This window comes from Pelodiscus sinensis, chromosome 4 (assembly GCF_052426305.1).
Source record: "Pelodiscus sinensis isolate ZL-2025 chromosome 4, ASM5242630v1, whole genome shotgun sequence".
Lineage (NCBI taxonomy): Eukaryota > Metazoa > Chordata > Testudines > Trionychidae > Pelodiscus > Pelodiscus sinensis.
In genome coordinates, this window is record NC_143055.1 from 128,148,217 (window position 1) to 128,167,128 (window position 18,912).

Consider the following 18,912-nt stretch of genomic DNA (forward strand, 5'->3'; position numbering starts at 1 on the left):
TTGCAGGATCAGGGCTAAAATGAGCAACTTCTGTTTTGTCAGAGACGAGGAGTAAATTAAACTACGACATATGGCTTATGTTGATTTGTCATAACATTGGAACTTAACATGTGCATTCTGATACAGCCATAACTAGCATTGTGACTATCACTGTGATGACAGCGATGAACATTGAGAAAAAACTTCTCATATATAAGGACAAAAGAAATCTGCATGAACAGAGGGAAAGCTTCTAGATTAGGGCTTGCTTCCCTCCTGCATTATGCCAGTAACACAAGGAGACTTTGATGTAAAACACTGAGGATACGTCTACACTGGCAGCTTCTTTTGCGCAAAAACTTGCCTGCTGTCTACACTGCATGCGCATTCTTGTGCAAGTAAATTTACAGTATAGCGTTGAAAACAGGGCTTCTTCTGGAAGAGTTATTCCTCTCCCCACAAGGAATAAGCCCTCTTGTGCAAGAGCTCTTCCAGAAGAGGGCAGTGTAGACAGGCAACATGAATTTCTTGTGCAAGAAGCCCCTATGGTTAAAATGGCCATCGGAGCTTTCTTGCGCAAGAGAGCGTCTACACTGCCGTGGATGCTCTTGTGCAAAAGCACATGGCAGTGTGGACACGCTCTTGTGGAAGAGTTTTTGCACTAGAACTCTTCCACAAAAGAGTTCTTGTGCAAGAAGCCGCTAGTGTAGACGTAGCCTATATGTTCTGGCCCAATCCATGTGACCAGCCCTCTTGAAGTCAATAGGGCAGTACAGAATCTCTAACCAAAGCATGTATGTAAATGCTTTCTTGGATCAGACCACCTTGCAGGATTGAGGATCGAGTGCTGAGTTACACCAGCATGAAACTGGAGTAACACTGGGATGAATCAGGCCTGTTGGCTCTTTCCCCCAGAATTCAAGCTGGTTTAAAAAAATGTCCTGTCCTTTGGTTGTGAAGATAACCTTCCATTTGTAAACCCATTTAGCAATGTCACTCGGACAATGAGAATGATTTTAGAATGACATGGCTTTCTGTCCAAAGGATGCAAAAGTGCTTTTTTACTTTCCAACTCTGAGGCTTAATTCAATTTGCACTTTGGATGATAACATTGTTAATCATTTCATGGCTGAGAGGTAGCCAACGCATTTATCATCGTGAAGTGACGAGGAGTAACGGTAGTTCGAACTAGGAAGCTTAGTTCGAACTACCTAGTTCGTGCCCCGTGTAGCCGCGCTGCACGGGATTCGAACCAGCGGGGTTTTAAAAATGGCGGCTCCCCGCTTATGCAAATGAAGCCCGAGAAATTCAAATCCCGGGCTTCATTTGCAAGTGTGGTATGCATACATTACCCTCCTACTTCGAACTAGCGGGGTAGTGTAGACATACCCTTAGGGAGAGGAGAAGCTTCCATAGAGCTCATGTTCAGGACTGGAAAATATTCTCACAGCTACACAGAAGGTGAAACATGGTTTAGCATAAGTAGTTAACACCTATTTCAAGGGACCATTCAAGGTGAAGGGGCCCATTAACACCTCTGGGATCATGAGGGGGAGGGATGGGAGAGGGTGATAAGTGGCTTATAGAGGTTTGCAATTAGTGTCCCTCTCCACTCCATGATTTTTAGTCCCCAAGGAAGTTTTGAATTTAACCTCCCAGACTGTTGAATGTGTTGGGCAGGTTTCCTTTAAGGATGAGGATTGACAGGTCAGATATACACAGTGCTGGTGACAGACTTGTGGAGGACCTGGGCAGGGAGAGAAGGGAGGGGGCTCCGCTTCAGACCCACCAGAAGGGCTGGGACTGGAGGCTAGCCTCCCTCCAACCTTCAGCGCCACCCAGACTGTCTCCCGGGGTTCTGGTAGCAATTTAAAGGGCCCAGGGCTTCGGCCACTGCTGCTGCTGCCGCCATGGTAACAGTGGTGGTGGTGGGAAGTCTCAGGCCCCTTTTACATCACTGGCTCCTGGGGCAACTGCCCCTTTTGCCCACCTCTACCCCGTCGGCAGCCCTGGACATAGAGAAATCACTCTGGGAAAAGTGCTCACCCACAGGTGATAGGGGGTTCTACTCTTTTGTCATTTCCCTGTGTGAGTTCCTTGGAGAGCGTAGTGATTGTGTGGTTTAAACCCAAACACGGGCAGCGAGTAACCTATGGAAGGGGAGGCAAATGCCTTCCCAAAACTGCCCATGCGGGCACCAGGCTGCCAGGCCTCTCTCAGCCTCAGAGTTTGGGGGCACATGATCCCTGTCGCCTCCCCCCCCCCCCCCCCGACGCCTGGCCTGGGTGGCGTTCGGAGGGAGGCTGTTAATGTTGCAGAGTTGGAGGATGTTGGGTTGTGTCCTAGAGGAAGCTAACCCACTGTGTGGTGAATGGTTTGAGGACAGTTTCTAGGAGTCCTGGTATTTCTTCAGGACGAGGGCTGTGGCCAGAGGAGTCTGGCTTGTTTGGGTATTTGAGAGAGTATGTAGAGGTCCCCGAAGCGGGTTTGTGGGGAATGAAGTTGTAGAGTTTCTCAAGGAGGTGCCTGGGAAAGAATTTGATGACCCCCTTACATTCCTGGGTAAACTGTGGTGTGGGCTCTTTGCATTATTTATGTCATGATGGTGGAGGACTCTGATGGCTTCCCCTTCCTGCTGGTTTGATCTCTGGCTGCTGCCTTTCAGGGGCTGTGGAGCTGTCTTCTTGGCAGCAGAGGGATTGTGGTTGATGTCACATTTCACAGTCCTTTTTTTTTTCCTGAACCAGTCCGTATAATGACCAAGAATATGGTTTTGTTCACTGCGACATGCCCATCATTTGTCTTATGACACTCACGGGGAACATAGTAATTGTGGGTGTTAGGTTGTGAAAGAATTCATGTGAAAGAGTCATGGAAGAATTCTTCTTGTTCCCCACATATTAGTACCGGTCAAGCTCTGTGGTGGGGCAGAAGTTTAGTCTCTTGCAGAGCACAGATGATTCAGCTCCGGTTAGGCGTGGTCTTGCTAAATTGCTGATGTCAGGCTGTCCTGTAGCGTCCATGTGGTGAGTCCTGGTGCCAGGGTTTCTGATGGACATGCCATTCTGTGGGCTGCGGTGTTGTTGTTGACTCCACTTTCTCTTTTAGCCGTTGGCTGGCTGTCACAAGGATTATTTGCTCATTGTTTTGGGTTTCATGCATGATTTGCAAGCAAGTTTCCTGATTTTTTTTTTCCTTCCAGCCTGTGGGAGAAACTGCTGAGTTCTTGTGTGAGGCAGCCCCTTCTGGAATATGCACGGTTCAGTTAGTGGTCCTGCAATTTTCCCAAAGAGCTCTTCAGCATATTTGGTGTAGTATGTAGTGGTCAAAGGGGAATTTTGTAGGTTTCCTATCAAGACTAGTCCAGCAGCATTGGCAGTTCACTTTAAACCATTTCCTGCTAACTGCGCTCCTAGGCCACAGTCTTGTAACTGATAGCATGGAATTGGCGTGCTAAGTGCATGCCAGGCCCCATTAACTTTGAAGCTCCCAGCAATCTGCCTATCCATTGTCAATTGCAGAATAAGAGTATTTGTCAGCCTCCCTTGAAATACTGGATACTCCAGAGAGTATTCTACACATTAGGCATTGTGCCACCCATACCTAGTGTCTTGTGCAACAGGAAGGATTTAATAATAAATATCCACGAATGAGTGTCTCTCTCTCTCCTTGCGTCTTACTATGAAATCTGGCACTAAAACATAAGAGCAAAGTCAAAGGAGAACAGAAACCCAGTTCTCCCCTCGGGCAATCCTTCCATCTCAATCATGTACATTTTTCAGATTAAAGATCCATCCAGTTGAAAACTACATTCATGAATGAAAATTGAGTAACTAACACTGAACTGTAACTGTCAGGAGTTAGTGAAATAAATCTATTTTATTGTGAGGTTTCAAGTTTTTAACTTTGTTTTAGTTTGCTCTGTTTTCCTGGTGTTGCCTGTCAGTTTCACGCCAATTCTGGACCAGGACCCTCGGGCACATGCTTCATCTCCTGAGATCAGCGGGATGCATTGGATTTAGCATGGGTACTGGGAAAAGCTGGTAGTAGCTCCCATTATAGGAGCAATGTTTTAAGGCTTGATTCTGCAAATCCCTGGGCACCTGAGTAGCTGTCACTGGTGAGCTACTCAGCTGCGCAAAGTTACTCCCACACCTAAATGTTTGTCTGAGGGCCTTCTGGACAGCAAAGAAAAGCCTTGTGCCTACCTCCTGCTTGATTTGAAGCTCATTTGACTTTATAGACCTCTAGTTTAGCTCCTGGGACTTCAAGAGGGGAGCAGAACCCCCCCTCCCCCGAACACATTGTAAATGTAATTTCATTTCAGTACTATAAAGTTATACTGCGCTGCTTTCTGTTTACATGCCAAGTCATGCACTTTTTGAACACAAGCAGGTTGGGTGGTTGTTTTAAACTCAGGACTACTACCTTAAGAAACTTTTTTCAAAATGGCAGTAACCACAACCCTTTAACCAGCATAAATGCCACTCACTTTAAGAGGGAAATTGGTTGGTGGGGGCTCGCAACACTCTGCTTTTGCCCAGATTTCTATTATTCCGCCCTCTCTCTTCTCCCCTCCCCAGGAAGCTGACTTGTGGCACAACTTTGGTTGCCATTTGCTCAGGCACAGGAATACAGGTCAGCCTCCTCGTTTTCTTTTCAGGGACACCTCCAGGTGGCTGCGAGACAAGGAAAGGGGCGGGGGTAGATAACGTGAAAGTAAGTTATAAAAAACAGCCCACAACTTGCCTACAGGTGAGAGCCGAGTTTCTCCGACTCGTCCCCTGGCTGGCTCACGGCTGTACACACGCTGAACCCCAGCCTGCTGCCTGACTCATGCCGGGAACGCTGGGGAAGGAGCGACCCGTGCCGGAGGGAAGGGGAGGGGAGGAGCTGGCGGGGGAGGAGCAGAGGGGAGCAGGTGAAACTGACTCCTCCAGGAACTTTATCAGGGGCTGGCCTGTAGGAGAGCCCAGAGCCAGAGGGGCCAGCCCCGCCGCTGCCCAGGGGCACCGAGCGAAGGGGCAGAGCCATGGCCGGGGAGCTGAGCCAGGAGGCGCTGCTGGATTTCTTGTGCCAGGCTGGGGGGCGAGTGACCAACGCCTCCCTGCTGGGCCACTTCCAGCGCTTCCTGCGGGAGCCCGGGGCGGCCGGGCAGGTGCAGCAGCGCCGGGAGCAGTTCAAGGGCTTCGTCAACGCCGTGGCCACGGTGCAGCAGGCGGCGGGCGGCCCCAAGTACGTGGTGCTGCGGAAAAGGTACCGGGAGCTGCTGGGCGAGGAGCCGGCGCAGGGGGAGGCCGCAGGAGGCGGCGGGGCGCACGGCGCTGCCAGGGCGCACGGCGCGTTCCAGGCGCAGCAGCGCCCGGAGCGCACCCGGGACCATCCCGGCTCCTGTCCGGGCGGAGCGGGCCGGGGGGCCCCCAGCCTGCCTCCTGCAGACCCAGCGAGGCAGGGAGCGGAGCCGCCTCCTGGCCCGGCCCGGCCCGGCGACCAGGGGGGCCCCCCGGAGCCCTGCGCCCCAGCCGCCCTGCCCGGTGCGTCCTGCGCGCTCTCAGGGCTCCAGCAGCAGCAGCGGATCCAGGCGTGGGTGGAAAGCAGCCGGGACAACTGCTCCGCGCTTCCCCCGGCCCCGCCGCCCCCCGAGGATGCCTGGGGGCGCCCCCCGCCCATCTTCAGGAGCATCCGGTGCCAGCTGGCCCTGCAGGACCTGGAGGGGTTCGTGGAGCAGCCCAGCCCCAGCAGCCAGAGCAGCGACTCTCTGCCGCAGGCGGGGGGCAGGGAAGCCAGCCCCCCCAGGGGAGCAGGCAAAGGGCCCAGAGACCCAGGGGGGCCGCAGCTCAGCAACGGGGCCCCCCGCGCCCGCCGTCTCCGCAGCAAGCGCAGAGCCAACGGGCAGGAGGTGGAGGTGAATGGCGTCGCGCCCGGTCCCCGCCACTCCTTCCGGAGCAAGAGCACCCCGGGGAGCAGCAGGGCGTCCTCCTCCGAGGATGAGCGGAGGGACCAGGTCCAGGGGAGGAGAGGCCGGCGCCTGCGGCGGTCCAGGAAGATGTCCAGGCGGGCAGTATTGGCCTCCCCAGGTGTGGACGCTCCCATCACTTTCCTGCACTTGGACTTTTTGCAAAGACAGGTGTGTGCGGCCACAGAGGAGGTTCTACCAGCCTCCCATGGGCCTCCTGACTCCAGACCCTCCTTGGTGCCCCTGGAGCCCAGGGAGCACAACTGGATCGTCATGGTGGCCGCTGGCTCCTGGCTGCAGGTCCGGGCGCTCTTCCTGGAAGATCCACATCTTGCTTTGCAGAGGGACTTTATCTCGGGCTACACGGCGCTCCACTGGATTGCCAAACACGGAGCCACTCAAGTGCTCCAGGACTTAGTCAGCGGGTCCCAGAAAGCCGGCATCCCCCTGGATGTGAACGTGAAGTCCAGCTGTGGCTACACCCCCTTGCACCTAGCGGCGATCCATGGACACCAGAGGATCATGAAGCTGCTGGTCCAGAAGTTGAACTCTAAGGTCCACATGCGGGACAGCAGCGGAAAGAGGCCTTGGCAATACCTGAGCAGCTCCACCTCTGGAGAAGTGTGGCAGCTGCTGGGGGCTCCAAAGGGCAAGACTATCTTCCCCACCCAGCCTTTAGTCAGACACACCTCGCCCTCCAGGAAGGCCAAGAGCCAGGAGGTGGCCAGGAACATCAGCAGGAAAACCTCCCTCGCGGCCTGCCTGAAAACACAGCACATGAAATGGAAAATGGCCGCCAAGTACCCCGCCCTGAGGGAGCGGGAGGAGTATAGTGACTGACAGCCCGTGGGGCAGAGCACACGTACAACGAGTCTTGGGTGTCTGCTACAGAGTGGGCCAAGCTAGAGGTGGAGGCGAGGGGGAACTTTCTGGTTAATTAACTATTTCACTGCTTCTCACTGGACCCTTTTCTGGCCTGTCTTAAATAGAAACATTGGTCTGGAAACGGTCTGCTCGGTGAGCTAATACTGTCACTGCTCCCAGCCACAGGGGAAAGCCCAATTTTGGGAGGCAGCTGGGGGCCCTCGCTCCCTGAAACTTAGCCATGGTGACTACAACGGAGCTACTTCTCAGACTAGCTCCCCTCCCTGCCACGGTTCAGGTAGTCTCAGAACCATTCGTTAGCTGCTGGAAAGTTGGGGTGGGGGGGAAAGAGGCAAGCAGTGATCACAGGAAGAAAAGATTGGAGGGACACTAAATCATCCCCGTCCGACCTGGCCTCCAGCCTGAAACCCAGGGCAGAGAGAGGGAGGCAAAACTCATGTTTGAAGTCCTTCCTGCTGTGGAAAGAGGCAGGGATCATCAGCAAAACAAGAACCGAAATATTCACGTCATAGGTGAGGGGGATGAAAAAGCTCTTAAACTGGGACAACACTACACTAGTGGCCAGCTATTCACTTATTTGCCTTGACAGAGTGTATTTTGGGGAAGAAAGATGGAGTCCCCAGACCAGAGACGTGGTCCTAGGAAACCCAAACGTTATAGCTGTTTGGATTTGAAAACCCAAGACTTGTTTCAGTGTAGATCAAAGGAGCGACTGAAAAAAGCACAATCACAAAGATGGGAAATATGGCTAATCTAGTTAAAAACGATGTTTTTAAATGGACGAGATTCATAAAGTGCTTTTTTTTTTTATAAAGTAGCTTTGTTAGTCATTCATAATGCTGCCAGCGAGTGTGGAAACGTTTTCTGAAAAGTGTCAACCGCTCAGGGTGTCCAGTTGTCTCATTCTTTTCATCCACAGCTGAGGAATCTTTGAGGGGTTTCACATCTTCATAACACCACACGCACAAACAGCAGTTGTGCTCCCTGGTGCTTGGTTGGCTGTCTCACGCCAGCTTTGTTAGTTCTGTTGTATTCCTGCCTGTCTTTCATATTTGCTCAGGCAATTTATTCCTAAATGCAACTAGCTGGATTTTGATAGTTTTAAAAAATTAGAAGAATTTCTCATTTGAATATTCTATGCAACGAGTTGCATTTTTTTTCCGCACAAGAAGTGCAAAATGTGCACCATAGCGAAACCTGAACAAAGAGTATTAACCCTGATTATGGATTTGTATTGATGCTATTTGTTTAGCGCTTGCACTTCCTGGGTGATGGGTAATGAAAACAGAGCAGCTAACGTCTGTCTTGGATTCCCAGACGGGCACAATGCTCCAAAGTCATAGGTTGCACATATTGCTGGGGGTGGAGTGGTTTCTGCAGCTGTTTGCTCTCAGCTGAAATATTTCATTGGTCTTAAGTGTTGGAATAATGGTTTTCAGCAGCTACATGAGGCCCTGTACCCTTGATGGATTTTAATATTTAGATCAAGGGCCCCACTCGCTTTAAAAGCCAAAGAAGTTAAGCTGCATGGGGAGAGGACCCTACATTTCCCAGGGACCTTCTTGCCTGGGAAGCTGGAGGCAGGCGGAGTGTCCCCAGGTAAGGTGGAGGTAAGAACAGACGCTGTAGGGTGTGACATGTTCATTCCAAACCACACCCCACCCAGCTTCTGCACAGCGTGCTATCTGCTGCACCTCCCTGCATACTCCTGGCGCACAAAGCCCTCGACGCCCCCCTACAGGGCTAAGCATGCTGAATGCAGGGGGCACAATCGGACTCTTGTCCGTGCCCTACATGCTGTAGGCCCTCGACCAGCTCCCTGTAGGTGGAAGGCCACGGGGGCAGCAGATGAGGGTCACAACCGCACTAGTGCGACAGGCTGCTGTTTAAGCAGATTTTCTAGCATGTAGATTTAGTGGGGGGGCCAAGGGAGACCTGATCACTTCCTCCCTGGCAAGTATCCCTGCTTGAGCCTGGCTGTCTCTTTTGGGGGTAGGTGCGTTAGGGACGGCTACAGGCAAGGGCAGTTGTGAAGCCCTCCAGCAGTAGCGATGGCTTTGCTCGCCCTAGGAGCCTTGAACCTTCTGAGGCTCCCCACCCACGGTGGGGAACCAAACTGTGCTCGTTTGGTGCAGGCAATAGCCGTGACTGCTAGATCCGTTACATGCGGAGGAAGGGCTAGAAACCCTGCCCTTCACTTTACAAAGTAGCCAGCCTCCCAGGCTCAAAGATGAGCCTTGTTAGCAGTAGGAGAAGAGCCTTTTGTCTGGGCTGAATGCCAGCTACTACAAGGTGACATCACCCAGACCCTCATCCGACAAATGTGCTTAACTTTACTACGATGGCTAATCCCACCTCGGTTGTAAAACCCAGCATTTGCCGGATTGCAGCCCATAACCAGTGCACTATTCCCTGTCAGCGTGTAACTTTAGGAACTCTATCAGCGTGAATGCACAAGACTGGTGACTGATGTTACCCAGTGCATGGGTTTTTCAGTAGGATAAGGCATGATCTGCCCTATATGTGCAACCCCAAGGCTGCACCGTTGTAGCAGGGCATCAGTCCCAGGAAGTGAAATTGATTAGAAGTGAACTATAAGGCTTCGTCTACACTACACGTTTTTGTGGCCGAAAATATGCTAATGAGGGACTCTAGCATATTTTCTGCTGTTTCTTTTTGCGCAAAACGTAAGTGGCTACACTGCTTCTTTTTGCACAAAAACCCCTTGCGCAAAAAGAAATGGCAGAATATACTAATGACGTTGGAGTTATGCTAATGAGTCCCTCATTAGCATATTTTCTGCTGCAAAAACGTGTAGCCTAGACGAAGCCTAAGTGAAAGGGGTACTGTAGAGCCCATTTTCCTCATCCAAGCTGAGCAAATGGGAGAGAGTTAAACCAAGAGAGCACAAACACTGAAGAGCAGCTCTGTTTTTTCTGATTTTCATTTCCAATAAGCTAGGGTGTTATCCGCAAACAGGGCCGGCACTTTTGAAATAGCTCCTGGAAGTTCAGCGTAGGCAAAAAGGAAGAATCAGTTGCTAGTGCGTGTGGCCAGTGATCTAAATATTAGAATCCATCAAGCTTAAAGGGCCCGTGTTTATACTTGCCCCCATATTTAGCTTCTGTAAACCATTATTCCAAAGCTTAAGACCAATGAAATATCTCCATGAAACGGAAAATAAAAGCAAGAATCAATTTCAATTAATAAAACTCAACAGAGCAGAATGGAGGTCAATCATGCTAATAAAGCTTTGCCTATTCATCCCCTTAAGAAAATTTCCCCCAGCAACTACAAACAAGCCTACCCGAAACATGAGTTGAAATGCTAAGACGTACTCTCTAGCAGCTGCTGAAGAATGGCGCCATATTCCTGCCCTGTTAGTTGTGGCTTGGGCATGTTTTATTCCAGTGTGCTAAAGGTAAGATTTATAAGCAATTGGAAGGAATTAGGTGTCCAAGGAAGTTGGGCACCAAACCCTTGCGGGTGTTTTTGAAAACTTCAATTTATATTAACGTTCACGTACAAAACGGCTGAAATTGCTCACTTCCCACTCTCTGGCCTTTGCAAGAAGATGTTGTCTCGGGTATGTGTGCTGCTCTGACTCCAGGCCAATGTCAGGGGTAGGACTGGGTCCTGCTACAGTAACTCTGCTCCTAAACCAGTTTGAACTGGAAAGACTTAAAAAAAGTTTGGATGGATCTCTTCTCCATTAGCTTGTCAAGTTCTCTTTTGAACCCGGGGTAGTTTTGGCCTTCACAACCGTCAAGGCTTCTTCCCCACTCTGGCACAATAAATGCAGAGGTGGGGGCCCGCAAAAGTACCCCAAAACCTGATCTTTCCAGGCTTTGGTATAAACCTTCTCCCCAAAATCTTAACCTAGATTTTGGGGATAAAAATCTACTGCTACTACCCAAGTAATAATAGAGAAACCAGGGAGTGACTACTTGGGAAATCTCAGCCCCCAAACTAAAAACCAGGACACCAAAATTAACCAATACCAGGTTAAGAAAAGAAAAGAGAAAAAAACTTATTAACATTACAATATTCCTGTTGCAAGCATAATGACTAGATAGAAAAGTCACAAAATAATACTCATGGGGGAACCCCACCGTGGGCCAAGACTTAGTTACAAAGTACAGGAAAACTAATTTTTAAATGCACAGACATCAGATTCCATTTCCCAACCCATACAACAATAAAACCTAATGGATTTATCTAAACCTTACCCTACCTACAGATAGTGAAGAGTCTTTTCTTGGAGGGAGACGTTCTGTCTGACCCCCTCACTAACTGGAGAGCAAACTTCTCTAGAGACAAAGGAGAGAAAACCCCCCAAATTCCTTTGTCCCAGTTTGAAATTCCTACCTACGTTCTTACTGGCCGACTCTACCTGGCTTAGGTATAGTTAACCCCTTAGTCCCCAGGCTGCTGGCCATCTCTCATGATCATGACACCCCCTTCCCCCCGGGCTGGGAGTTCCACAGGTGAATTGTGCAGCGTGCGCTTTCCATATAAAGCACAATTAACTTAGAGGGTTAATGAGCTGAGGTGAAGGCCAGAAGCGTAACTGGGTTAAAAAAAACAAGGAGGCAATTTCATGGAGAATAGGTCCGTCAATGGCTATTAGCCAACGTGCTCAGGGATGTTACCCCATACTCAGGATGCACCCAGGGGCAGCCCGTCCATATAGGCAAACTAGGCGGTCGCCTGGGGCGCTAAACGGTGGCGCAATATCATTGAGGGGCTTGGAGGTGGGGGTGCCAATTGCATGGTTCGCCTAGGGCGCCAGTTGCTGGCAGCTAGTCTAGGGCCACCCTTGGGTGCACCTAAAACCCTCACTGCCAGAAGAGCACCACAAGGTAGATGTCTCCCACTGCCCTGTTCTGTACCCTCCCCGGCAGCCCTCGTTTCGGCCATTGCTGGAGACCAGATACTCAGCTGCACTGTCGGTATCTGGTGTCACTAGGGCCATTCTTGTGTTCTGAAGGGTGTGGAGAAAGCGATGGTATAAGGCAGGGGTCTCCAACCTTTTTAACCACAAGATCACTTTTGTAAAATCTACCTCAAACCCACATATCCTTGCCCGCTTCCTTCCCGCCCCTTCCCCGAGGCCTCACCCTGCTCACTCCATCCCTCCTCCTCCCTCATCCTCTCTCCCCAGGGTGGGGTAGAGGGTTGGGGTGCAGGCTCTGGTCTTGGGCCAAGGGGCTTGGAGTGTGGGAAGGGCTCCGGGCCACCTGGCTCCTAGCCCATGCTGTAGAGGTCTCTTGGTCTTAACTGTTGCTGTGGTCTAGGTGCCGCTGCATGGTAACCACACTAGGCTATGTCTACACTCGTGGCTTCTTGCACAAGAATCCACAGAGCGTCCATACTGCCCGCCCACTCTTGCGCAAGGAAATTTACAGTACGGCGTGGTAAGAGAGGGCTCCTTGCACAAGAGCGACGCTCTTTTTTGACAGGCGTAAGCCCTCTTGCGCAGGAGCTCTTGCGCAAGAGGGCCGTGTGGACGCTCGGCAGGGACTTCTTGCGCAAGAAAGCCCTATGGCTAAAATGGCCGTCGGAGCTTTCTTGGGCAAGAGATCGTCCACCCCTGCCATGGGCGCTCTTGTGCAAAAACACAGCTCGCACATGGCAGTGTGGATGTTTTCTTGCACAAGACTTCTTGCACAAGAACCCTTGCGTAAGATGTTTTTGCGCAAGAAGCCGCGAGTGTAGACATAGCCTAGGTGTGTGGGTTACACCTGCTTCCAAGGAGCAGTGGTCTTAGTCCCTGGAAGCTGCGTGACAGCTCTGTTCAGTCTTGTTAAAATATCCAGGGGGAGATTTCCGGGGACACTAGCAACATGAGTATTAGCCAGGCACCGTTGGGCATAGAACTGAGCAGCAACCATGGCACCGAGTCAGCTGACTCAGGCTCGCAGGGCTGCAAACAGCAAGACAGATGTGGGCTTGGGCTGGAGAGGGGCTCTCAGAGCCAAATGTCTACACTGCAGCGTTGCTGTAGCCTGAGCTTGTGAGTCCGTGTCCGGTGACACAGGCCAGCCACGGACATGCTGCAGGTCTTATTGCACAGGCATACCCCAGAGGGCTCCTTGAGGCTAACCCTTAGGCGTGGGATTCGCAAGAATGCCTGAGTGACTTAGAAGCACAAATCTCACTGAAAAATCAACGTGCTCCTCCATCATTCGAGTCCATCTCGACAGTGTGGATGTGTCTAACGCACTGAGGAGCTGGGTTGTAGGAATGGTGGAAAAGTCCAGCCTCTCTGGAAACCTCCTTCCCCACGGCACAGGGGCTGCCATTAAGTTGCTTCCCTCCTCCCCCTCGGTACAGCTTGCCAAAACGGGAGGGGAGAGCAGGCAGGGCTGCATCTCGCCCCTCACAAGTACCAGCTGGTGGAGCTGGATGACCTCAGTCTGCCCCCTTTGAAGAGAGAGAACCAGTTTATACCCCGACAGCACACTAGCTAGACCTGCTCGAAAACTAGGAACCCAATTTTGCAAGCCACGTTTAAGATTGTGAGGTGGCTTCGGTTGTGCTGCGTTTGAGAAATACCGAGAAAGATGGAGCCACTTCCAAGTAGTTTTTTAGAGTTTATCAAAGTGCAAATTTGCTTACCAGGCTTTTAGTAAGCAGGGGGGGAAAAATTAATAATTATTTTTAAGAGTTCTATCAAATTAAAAGTACTACAGAGAGCTTGGGGGTAGGGAAAGCAGAACATGTCAGTGACCGTGATGTTTCACAGGCGGTTTCTCTACTGAGAAAAGACCACTCTGGCACACAGAAAGTGTTGGTCTGAAAAATTTCAGCCAGGTGTATAAATGACCCTTTTAGGCCGAGGACGGGGTGAGGCCTGGAATATGAGCTGGGGCGGCGAGGAGTGATTGGAAGCCGAGGGGCGCAGGAGATGGGACTGTGCAGGTGGAGGACAATGAGGAAGGTACGTTGCTGATTGCAAGACGGCAGCTGGGACACTAAAAAGACGCGTCGTCCTGTTGTTGTTATTTTAAAAGAGGAAGGGCAGGAAAGGTGAAAATGAGCAAGCCCTTGCCCTAACTTGAATAGGCTCTGAACATATTTTAAGCCACTACAGCACAGCTGAAAAACGATACAGTCCCAGGCACGCATACCGTGTTTTCCTTGGCCATCTGTTAATATTAGCAGACACACATTGACAGTACTCGTGCGCCAGACTAGCTCAGTACACAGAGTGCTTCTGCCGTGTGCCAGCGTCTCCCTACGGCTATTGACCACAGTGACTCAAGTGCTTTGTGAAGCTATGATGTGTTTGTATTGACTGCCCCTAGATGTCCAACCCCGCTTAGAAGACATCCAGGGGCCACTCCTCAGGAGTTGTCGCAGCTCCACTGAAGTCCGTGGCCCTGTGACTCTTTATACCATCTGAGAATCTGGCAAGTCGTGCTTGGGCATGAAACGTTGCACATATCTGTCTGTCACGAGGGGTATGGAAGTCAATGGAGCCGGTCATGAGGCCCTGTTTGCAGTTGATCAGGATTCCAAACAGCAGCAGGAGTTTTCAGCAGCACGGATCACTCCTTCCCCACTGCCAGATACTCACCTGAGGGGGCCTGGTGGATAGAAAACTGTCCTTCAGGGATCCCCTGTGGGAAAGGAGGCCATGTGGCCTGGGGAACAGTAGCAAGGAAGAGCCACTTGGTGACTCCAGAAGGAAGCAGCAGTTGCAGAAGCAGCTAAAGCCGGAACCTTTAGCCTCTTAGAGAACTTTCGACAGTTTCCAGGCGAACTGTCTCTGTCCTGTGTTGATTGGCTATTTGCTCGCACCCTCTCTCTCTTTCAGTCTTTTCACCTCATCGTGCACCTGCCCTGTTCACCTCACCCCTTCGCTCCCCTGTGCCTCTCTCCTCCCTTTCTAGCTCAGGGGTGGGCACTAAACGCCCCCCAGGCAGGACACGGTTCACCACAGTTCGCTCCTGGCATTCGCGGGTCCGGCCACTCACAGCTCCGTGGAGCACTGTTCCTGGCCAATGGGAGCTGCGGGAGGTGGTGTTCCCGGTCCATGCCACTTCCCACTGCTCCCATTGGCCAGGAACAACGCTCCACAGCCAATGAGAACTGCAAGTGGCCGGACCTGTGGATGTGCAAGTGAATAAAAAGCCTCTGGTGGGCCACAGGTTAACCCCGGCAAACTGCTTCTGGCTTATTGCCCACCCCTGTTTTAGCTGATCCTCTCCTAATGGAAACCCATCCACAAATCAGTTTCAGAGCTAGCACAACAGTGGCTGCTATCCCATAGATCACTCTGCCCACCTGTTCTACCCCTTCTCCCAGTCTGGGTCTGTCTTGTCTCTTTAGATTGCAAGTTCTTCAGGGCCATCTACTATGTACAGGGCCTTCCTGGACGAGGCTCCCTTCTTGGACGTCCCATAGGCACCACTGTAATAAACCTGGAGTAGTAATAATAAAAATTAGAAAAGAGAGAGGCCACCCCTCAAAGGTAATACTGGCCAGATGACTTGGCCTCATGTCTTGGCCCTTGGGGGCCCAGTGCTGTGTTAAAGAAACAAGGATCAGGTAATCAAATGTGCATAACACTTTAAAGGAAAGTTACAAATGGTTGGGATAAAGAGATTCCAATGTCAAACCTCCTTCAGGCTGCAGATATTTTATAGATCGCACTATTCATGGGGGGGGGGGGAATCCATACTTGGCAAATGGAGTTATTGCCTTGCATTTGTGTGGCAAAGGACAACGACATGGTGTAGGTTTGGTGTGCACAAGATTTTTTCTATAGAATCATAGGATTGGAAGGGACCTCGAGAGGTCATCGAGTCCAGCCCCCTGCCCTCAAGGCAGGACCAAGCTCCGTCTACACCATCCCTGACAGATGTCTATCTAACCTGTTCTTAAATATCTCCAGAGAGGGAGATTCCACCACCTCCCTTGGCAATTTATTCCAATATTTGACCACCCTGACAGTTAGGAATTTTTTCCTAATGTCCAATCTAAACCTCCCCTGCTGCACTTTAAGCCCACTCCTTGTCCTGTCCTCAGAAACCAAGAGGAACAAATTTTCGCCTTCCTCCTTGTGACACCCTTTTAGATATTTGAAAACCGCTATCATGTCCCCCCTTAATCTTCTTTTTTCCAAACTAAACAAGCCCAGTTCGTGAAGCCTGGCTTCATAGGTCATGTTCTCTAAACCTTTAATCATTCTTGTCGCTCTTCTCTGTACCCTTTCCAATTTCTCCACATCTTTCTTGAAATGTGGCGCCCAGAACTGGACACAGTACTCCAGCTGAGGCCTAACTAGTGCAGAGTAGAGCGGCAGAATGACTTCACGAGTTTTGCTTACAACACACCTGTTGATACAACCTAGAATCATATTTGCTTTTTTTGCAACAGCGTCACACTGTTGACTCATATTCAACTTGTGGTCCACTATGACCCCTAGATCCCTTTCCGCCATGCTCCTTCCTAGACAGTCGCTTCCCATCTTGTATGTATGGAACTGATTGTTCCTTCCTAAGTGGAGCACTTTGCATTTCTCTTTATTAAACTTCATCCTGTTTACCTCTGACCATTTCTCTAACTTGCTAAGGTCATTTTGAATTATGTCCCTATCCTCCAAAGAAGTTGCAACCCCACCCAGTTTGGTATCATCTGAAAACTTAATAAGCGTACTCTCTATCCCAATATCTACATCATTGATGAAGATATTGAACAGTACGGGTCCCAAAATTTTCTATGAAATGCTTTTTATCATATTGTCTTTTAACGCGCCATTATTCCTTTATCGGGTGCATTGTGTGCATTCAACAGTGGCAGATAAATGAAAGCCATGCATTTTTATAACACCCACTTGCTGCTTTTACCTAGAAGGGACATCACAAACTAAAAAGTCCCAACCCTAACCCCCCGCCCTGATAGGGTGTGCATGTAATTCAGTAGCAGTACGTCTACACTGCATGGCTATTTCGGGATACCGGAGGTATCCCAAAACAGTTACCCCACGTCTACATAAGCTGCCTGTTATTTTGAAATATTTTTCAAAATAATGGGCACACTATTTTGCCATCCTGGCGAACCTTGTTGCAGGAGGGATAAGAGATGACTCAAAATAGCACATTATTTCAAAGTTTGGTGCTGTGTAGACATGCCAAATTTCAAGAGAGTCAAGATAAGATATGCAATTTGTGTAGCAGAAATTGCATATCTTATTTCGAGCTTAGGGTGCTGTGTAGATGCACCCTAGGACAGGTTCCCATCCATGGCGCTATCATGGAAATGATATGAGAAAGGAGTCTGATTACTTTCCGAAGGGTCACAGTTACTTGTCAAAATCCACCTACAGTCCGCAGTCAGCATTGGACCCTTCAAAGGATGGTTTATGGGGGTTTCATAGCCAATCTGATCTTTCAGCGCTGCAGAACAGAATGGCAAGTCGGGACAGAAGAAGGTATTTTAGGGAGTGTCTTAGATAGTGCAGAAACTTCCTTATCTAGAAAAGGAGACTGACGAAGCAACGCGGATCCTATAATCACCCATTATGAATGGCAAGGAAAGAAGTGCCCTGTCTACGCTGCATAGCAATAAAATTCCAACATAGTACCGAGGAGATGTTATCACAGCTTGACCAAAGTCCTCACAGCAGCTAGCAAGAGTACACAAGTACATGGGCCTGGTACAGGGAACTGAGGGAACGGCCTCGTTCTTGTTTACGTTTACCGAAAGGGAAGAGAAAACTCTTCCTCACGAGGGAGGATGAAGGGGAACGGGGGACATTGCTGGACGTTATTGTCAGAGGAGATGAACCAACGACTGCATTCACTCCACTCACAAGCACAGACACCGTATCTACCGAATGTGACGGGCTCTAAAATGGAATGAATGATTCCCCCTTCCCCATTTGCAGTAATTCAACACGTGTGTTTCTGTCTATGGAACAGCCTAGTTCCAGAGGACTGAAATCCATCAGCGAGTTTCAATGCACTCTCCCATTGACATCAGAGCCCAACAGAGACGCTGTTACTACCCATCCCTTGTACGCAGCCCAGAAAGCACAGCAATGCTGATCATTAGTTTCCTCAGCCCCCGCCAGATGGCCCTTGACTCGGCCTTTTTCTTCTCCCCACTTGCACAGGCGTCTGCACTTTGAGGAGCAGCAGCATGGTCGGTGCGAACAGAGCTTGCCCCCGCCAAGGTCCACTACTAGGCACCCTTCCCAACTAGGGGCTCTTTCACTCAAGGCTTTCTTCTGGTTTTGCAGTAGCCTGCAGCTTTCACGCGCCAGCCCCAGGCCACATCCCCTTCCCCGGGCAATAAATGCCCGAACCAACCTCCAAACAAATGGCTCTTCGGCTCCGGTTGGCCTACTCTCCAGTCTGCCATCTGGGCTCCATCTTCAGGCCCTTCTGGGCTACTTGGAAGGCTTCCCCTGCTCTGTCGGTGGAACTCGGCCTTCAGGCCTTTCTCCCTGCCGACCCTTTTTCCTAGCAGGCTCCTACAGCCCGGACTCAGGCATCTTCTCCTTGGGACTTCCCTGCTTTTCACAGCTCCTACCCTCAGGCCTCCGTCAGGAGCCTGGCTTCCTTCCTAAAGTCTCCTCTCCCTGCCCCCACTGTTATGAGGCCCAGAGTTTCATCAGGCTGGCACCTGGCCCCATTAGTCCTGCTTCCCCATGCTGGGAGGCAGCTAATTATGACATTCACTTCTCCTTTAAGGGGGCCGCCATTTTGACTGAGCCCCAGTATGGGGAAGGCCACTCTGGGGAGTGAAGCAACACATAGGTAGCCCCGCAGGGCCCCTTGCAAGGCATCTGTCTTAGTGCCCCGGCTTGTGGGGAAACACAGGGCTTAGCTTAGGTTGCTTTCCCCTTGTGGCGATAGCAACCGGGCAGAGGGGAGGTTGGGAGAACCGGCCAGTGAAGCTGTAGCACTGCCCCACGGCGCATTGGCAAATGGAGCTGACTGGGGGGGCTAGGGAGGGTGTGTTACACCCACGACAGATGTAGCCAGTTACTTCCACTACTAACCCCACTCTGCCACCCCATACAAGCCGGGCGCTATGGAAGACACTGGGAGACTAAGGTACAATCTTTTCCCGGAGTT

At 50.7% G+C, this 18,912-nt stretch overlaps 2 protein-coding genes across 2 annotated transcripts in view; one reads left to right on the plus strand and one right to left on the minus strand.

The window, feature by feature from the left end:
* SEPTIN11 (septin 11) overlaps positions 1 to 4,750 on the minus strand; it is a 119,888-nt gene extending 115,138 nt beyond the window's left edge. Inside the window, exon 1 of the mRNA XM_075929448.2 lies at positions 4,729 to 4,750. The gene's annotated coding sequence lies outside the window, so the exon portion shown is untranslated. The remainder of the gene's footprint in view (positions 1 to 4,728) is intronic.
* A 108-nt stretch (positions 4,751 to 4,858) lies between these two features.
* SOWAHB (sosondowah ankyrin repeat domain family member B) lies at positions 4,859 to 9,986 on the plus strand. The gene has a single exon (XM_075929445.2). The coding sequence runs from the start codon at positions 5,012 to 5,014 to the stop codon at positions 6,773 to 6,775; it is 1,764 nt and encodes a 587-aa protein (XP_075785560.2). The 5' UTR covers positions 4,859 to 5,011; the 3' UTR covers positions 6,776 to 9,986.
* The last annotated feature ends 8,926 nt before the right edge of the window (positions 9,987 to 18,912 follow it).